At 28.6% G+C, this 6,475-nt stretch overlaps 1 protein-coding gene across 1 annotated transcript; it reads right to left on the bottom strand.

Annotated features, from left to right (window-relative positions):
• Positions 1-3,798: 3,798 nt before the first annotated feature.
• Positions 3,799-6,060, bottom strand: LOC114179167. Its single transcript, XM_028065408.1, has 3 exons — positions 5,332-6,060; positions 4,688-4,873; positions 3,799-4,216 (listed from the first exon to the last, which is right to left on the bottom strand). The coding sequence occupies exons 1-3, from the start codon at positions 5,920-5,922 to the stop codon at positions 3,932-3,934; spliced, it is 1,062 nt and encodes a 353-aa protein (XP_027921209.1). The 5' UTR covers positions 5,923-6,060; the 3' UTR covers positions 3,799-3,931.
• Between the last annotated feature and the right edge of the window lie 415 nt (positions 6,061-6,475).

The following is a 6,475-nucleotide window of genomic DNA, read 5'->3' as shown; positions in this document are numbered from 1 at the left end:
TATCCAGCGGATAATAGAGTGACTGACCAGATCTATTTAGATGAGGCAGGTACCAAGTAATCAATATTTGTACCCGACCTGTCGTCATCCCTATGCGTATTGTTAAACTCATCTAATCAATTTATGGATAAAATCGTTAAATATATATTCATAGATTCGTGTAAACAATGAATAGACATATTTGTTTAATGTGTATTAATAGACTCATCTAATCTATATATGGACATACTGGTTTAGTATATATTGCTAGACTCATTTAATCAGTGTATGGACAACCTCCTATACTATATATTATTAATCAGTGTATAGACAAACTTGTCTAATGCGTGTGTTGCTTGACTCATATAATAAGTGTTGGACAAAGTTGGATTAATTTACAAAATGGTCTTAATTTTTTTTGATATTACCAATCTGGATCTATTTTTAAAAAAATTACGGATATAGTTTTAAGTCGCCAATTTCATTGTAGACTTTTTCATATTAAAGTCGTTAATGTCATTGGACACTTTAATCTTAAAAACACTAAAGTCATATTTATCATTGACGACTTCAATATGAAGAAGTCTCCAACCGTGGATGTGGATTTTTCACACCCATCTGCGTCTTCTCAATTTTTGAATTCATCTTCATCTTCTCCATTTCCAGCACTACACATATTATTTACACAAAACACATCCACTCCACCATCCTAACCTCCATCAACACTTCATTATCATTGATATCGTGCTTTCCAGAGAAAAGATCATCATAATCAACTTAGATAATTGATTATATATATATGATATGTTCATAGAGATGCTATTTTCTTATTGCGTGATTCCCAACCACAATTGTAATATCTTGGTGCACGTGTAATAAGATGGAAGTCTTGCATCGTAATGGCTGCTGTGTCTGGTTTGTGGTTCTTTCCCACAATAATAACGTGAAACTTTTTCTGAAAGATAATGGAAGTGGATAGTCTCCATTTTCAAAAACTTGAAGTGGTCTCTGATACAAAAATATCTTCATCTTCGCACGCTGATAGCAGATTCAGTTTTGTTTGATGCACATCATGGCATCCATGTCGTAATGTTGCCAACATTGCTGATGGATTTGACATATAACAACTCTTTCTGGGGCTTGAAACTTAACATCTTCAAAAAGCTTCACATCCTTTGACATTAATTCTCTTCTCTTCTCCCATTCATTCTTCAACATTCTTTTTTCACATCAATTACATTCATCTTTATATCTTTTCCAACTCTTCTTTTCTTTCTACCTTAATTTATTACAAACTAAACAGATCATATTGCAAACAATATGATGAAAACAATAATTATTTTTCTAAAAAAAAAATGTAGTTACAGAAATACATTTTTTATTGTAAGTTTTTTTCTTTTACAAGTTACAAAAATATTTATCAATAAGAACTTGAACATGTTTTTGAAAATTACAAGTGTCTTTCATGAAAGAAAATATTAATGATTAAACTTGATATAAGTGATAAAACTGTCCCTTTAATTACATATTATTATTAATAATAATAATGATAATAATAATAATATATCATTAAATTGCAGACCAAAATTATCTGTACTTTTATAAATTGTTGATGTACAAAGCACTTCTAATCATATTTTACGATATTTTAAAAGAAAATAGTAGTAACGAATATAATGTTAAACTTTTGATTTACATATGTAAATAATATTAAAAGACTAAATAGGGAGTATAATACCATTTAAGTTTATCTTTACAATATTATGATTAAGTATTTAATGATATATGATAAAGTTGTATAATTATTTGTTATGAAATGTTATAAATAATTTATAATTAGATATGCGAACAAAATATTGCAAGTGGACTAGTGGAGTATTTTGGTGAATACAAGTGGAGTAGTGGTGAATCTTTTTTATTCTCAAAAAATAATAGGTCTAATTTTTTTATTAGCACAGATTATTTTAATTAAATAGGATTAGGAGCTTAAAAAAGTAATCAAATAATTTTCCTAATCTTATTATTAAAAAATAATTAAAAAAATATATATAACATTAAACCTGTTACTTTCGTCAGTAATTAAAGAATAAAGAGTTAATTTCCAAAAGTGTATAATATTAATTTTTATAATAAAATATTATATAGTACTTCTTTAAGAAAAAAGACCGATTCTTTTTTATAAAATAGTATCTTCAATTATGATTTTATATTGAAGTTGAAAGTTGAATCCCTAGATCTTAATTGAAAAAAAATTCAAAATGTTAAACTAATTTATTAACTGTTTTTTTATGAAAATGGATCATTTAGGAGGAATGATTGAAAAAAAAAAAATACACTTGCTTTATTGTTTAAAATTTAAATTGCTATATTTAATAAAGAAAATAGTGTTAATAGTGTGGAATAAAGCATTATTAATTATTGTCTCATATATTTGCAAAGCAAAATTTTTACCATTATTGTATACAAATATTAATGACGATGGTTCTTCCTAAATATATCAACCAAAATTTTAATTCCAAATCTATTAGAACTTTGATTCAAAATATCATTCCTTTTTAAACTTTTAATTTTATGATATTAAACCTTTTCTTACCATAGCAAAAATACTCATAATTTTTTATTGAAGAAATCTAAGATAACTTCATAAATTAGTGTTAAAGTATAAATAAGTTCAATCTTATTTTACGTTTGACCAGTTAAAAAATTAGTCATTTGAATGGTATAAATTAAATTTTTAAAGTGTAAACTTTTTTATAAATGTGTTCAGTCATAAATTCTACTACAATGCTCCTATTGTCTTACATGCACATTGACCTACTAGTTTTTTTTTTGGACCATGCCCTTCGTACCATTTTCTTCTGGACCTTGGGCCCATTTTTGGGACCATGCCATTCGTACCATTTTCTCCTATTCCGTTTTGCACCCATGGTTTCCTTATACACCTCAAAGAGGGTGTTCAAAAGAAAAAACTATCCCCTTGCTGTCATCGCTTACTCTCTTGTGTTGCGGAAGTAGAACCATGAAATAATAAAAAGATGACAAAAGTAAAGATGATGTAATTCATTATAAATGTCTTGTGAAGAATAATGAAAAACAACGAAATTAAAATTTTTGTTTTAATACCATAAATTTTTTTATTGTAATAAAACAACTATTTATCCCGTACATTTTTTGAGTGAATTGTTTGATAGTGTTAAATCCTTAATCTCATTACTGCTAAATAACCTAAATTAAGATATGATGTATTTCGGTGTTACTTGAACAAGACAATATCATTTTTAATGTTTTTTAATGGTAAATACTATATTAAAAATATATTAATCTAAAAGGATTAAATTATATAATTAAACTAAAAGGAATTTTCAATTCCTTTGGAGAAGTGAACCTCTCCGATTAATCTAATATCTCCTCGGTCTTTGTTCCAAAAATTATATTTAAAAAAAATATAGGTTTAATTAGTGGATGATATTCACTTTTGTTGGGATGTTTCAGTTTGATAGCTGTTTTTGAAAATATGTCAACTGAGTCCTAACTTTTGAAAAGATGCATCAATTAAGTTTTTTTCAGAAAAAAATTATTAATACCGTTAAAAGTATTCATATTTAAAATGACTTCCAAAATTAAGTATTGATATTTATATTAAGATTTAATATTAAAAGTCATTAATATAGTTAACGGTATTACTAATTTTTGTTTAAAAGGGACCTAATTGAGATACTTTTTTAAAAATTGAGACTCGATTGATACATTTTTAAAAGTAGGTACCAAATTGACATGTATAAACAAAATAGATACCATATGATTAATTAAATAAAAATATAACGTAATTTGTTAAATATTTATTAATCAGAAGAGAAGTAATAGAGTGTACAAGTTCCTCAAGCTTTTAGTATCCTACATCATAAAATAATGTGTATAGACCTCAACAACATCGAAGCAACAAATCAAGAACTTAGTTCACAACACAGGTGCTATCGAATTCCTGGGTTCGATGTTTCTTATCATAACTGTTCTTGAGAAGCACCAAACATTGAAGATGGTGATGGAAGGTTGGTTTTATGAGGGTTGGAACCACTTTGAAACTAGAACTCAAGATTACACGTATTACCAGAGGCAATCCTCTTCCAGAATCTAGCATATCTTCCATGTTTCTTCCTGCACCGTACATTGCCTTGTTCTTTGCTCCCAATTGCAGTGCAAAGATGCTTAAACCACTCTCCGCATAAAGCTCAGGAGCCTGCATTTAGTATACCTCATAACATTATTTATAAGGAATGAAACATAAAATTTCATTTCAAAAGCATGGGAGATTCAACATCGACTAAAGATAAAACGAATATATTCGTTACAACGAATTTATATTATGGATGCAAATTTTACCTTATAAGATAATTTTATAGGATTGAGTTAAGTTTAAAGTTCACTTCTTAAAATGGTATTATTAGAGTCAACTAAAATTTATTTTAACAAGATTTGTTATTTGTTAAATATATCATATCATGCTACCATGTTATCAGACCATTCATTAATATTTAATTTTCCGTTCAAGATGTATAGAATTAAGAGAGTATAAAAGACTACACATAAACTGGTTTAAAGTTATTTTTAAGAAAAAGTTTCACCTGCAGCTTCACGCCAACTTGTACTTCAAATTTTATTTCAAAATATACATATCTATTCTTTAATATATTGATCAGTGTATACTTACATTTGAAAATGCAAAAGGTAAGTTGGAAAATTTCATGTCCATGGTGGGAGGTCGAATGTGAAGACCAAAGAACCTGGATTTATTCTCTATCATTAAATTCAACGAACAATTACAGGTCAGAATCTTTGTTGTCACTCCACTTCTGTCCACCCCTTCTGCTAGTTTGAATTCTGAAAACCTTGCAATCTGCAAATTAATTAACCAACCATAAACATAAAACCATGTATATAATCTATATTATATGTTAAAGTTCTTGATTTTATAAAACTATTTGATATTTATTGACTTGAGTGTACAATATTTTTATCTACAGTTTTGGTTATGATAGCTGCAACACAACCTAACAGTCAAAAGATAGAAAGCATAATGAAAGTTATAGCAAAAAAGATGAAGCGGATAAAGAAAAGTATATCTAAATTTATACAATTATTTCACCTACATTGCTACATACTTTCATTGTTAGAATTGGGAAATGGTCTAACATATTTTTCTTTATTATATATATATATATATATATATATATATATATATATACACTTAATTATATAACTAGAAATAACACTAATGCTTAGTGTTTTTTTTTTCTTCAATTAATGCAATTAATTAACACGGGTTCATATTATAGAATTTTAGTGTGTACTTACCTCAACGGAGACATTAGGTGATGGAGGTTTTGTAGCAATGTAGAACACAAGCAAAGCAATTCCAAAGCTCACCAAAATTCTCCACCACATTTGCAACCAAATCCATGCACAAGAATCCGAGTTCCGGTAAGAGAAGTACCTCTTCCACCCCCCTTTTCTCTCTCCATAATAATACTCAAAAAATGACCCTTCTCCTCTACTCTCATTTTCATCTCTCCCATTGTCACCGTCACCGTTAACAATAACAAAACGGTTTACGTCGCCATTTTCAGTGACGGTAACATGACTTCCATCATAAGAAACTTTCTTATGATGAGAGAAGGAGTGACTAGAGCCACGAGAGGAAGTATAACGACAGAGGGCAAAGCGTGAACCTTCGTCCTCTTCATGGGTAGGGTTTAGAGGATGAGTTTCTGAACGAATAGGAGAATGAAAAGTTGATTCCGAATCATTTTGGATGCGAATGTCAGCACTATTGGCGTGAGAAAGAGTAGAGGGACTTTGAACATAGTATGGACAAGGATAGGTTTGATACATAGTTTCATGGTCTTCAACAACGTTGTTGTGGTGCATTGCATTGTGGTTGGACATTATTGTATGTGTTTGTGTTGGTGTTGTGAGTGGTTTTTTCTTACATGGAGAAAGAGGCTTTGGAGGGAGGGGCTTTTAAAAGGGATAAAGAGAAGGGTTGCATTATGAAAGAGTGGCAAAGTGTAGGGCATTTTCTTTTCTTCATGCCTAAAGTTATGTGTTTGGTGCATTATAGTAATGCTTTAGGTGTTCATTAAGGGACATGAGTGCAACTATGGAGGAACATAATTGTTGCTTCTTATTACAAATGTCACTGAAAAAATAAATATTTGTATATATAAAGTAACAAATGGAGAAGTGATAGCCACTCATCGTTAAAAACACCTAAAAACATTAATAAGTTACTTACAATAATAATAATAATTATTATTATTATTATGTAATATTTAGTAAAAGAATAGTTAATAAATAAAAATATTTTTTATTTCGGAAAGTAAATCCAAATAATCCATTTATTACGGAAAAGTTGCATATTGTGCCTCCTATGAGGCATTAATTAATTTTGCTTTACACCGAATTGTTTGTCTTTTCACATCCAACAAATGATAACAAA

The sequence above is a fragment of the Vigna unguiculata genome, chromosome 1 (genome assembly GCF_004118075.2).
Source record: "Vigna unguiculata cultivar IT97K-499-35 chromosome 1, ASM411807v1, whole genome shotgun sequence".
In the NCBI taxonomy this organism is placed as follows: domain Eukaryota; kingdom Viridiplantae; phylum Streptophyta; class Magnoliopsida; order Fabales; family Fabaceae; genus Vigna; species Vigna unguiculata.
The sequence above is the reverse complement of the archived record's forward strand: the minus strand, read 5'-3'. Positions and strand labels throughout refer to the sequence as shown.

Bases quoted from the DNA above. Each gene is read 5' to 3' on its own strand.
- LOC114179167 (XM_028065408.1), bottom strand. From the start codon at position 5,922: ATGTCCAACCACAATGCAATGCACCACAACAACGTTGTTGAAGACCAT. The intron at 4,874-5,331 runs GTAAGTACACAC...ATTAATTTGCAG, and splicing joins CACCTAATGTCTCCGTTGAG to ATTGCAAGGTTTTCAGAATT. The intron at 4,217-4,687 runs GTAAGTATACAC...TACTAAATGCAG, and splicing joins TACCTTTTGCATTTTCAAAT to GCTCCTGAGCTTTATGCGGA.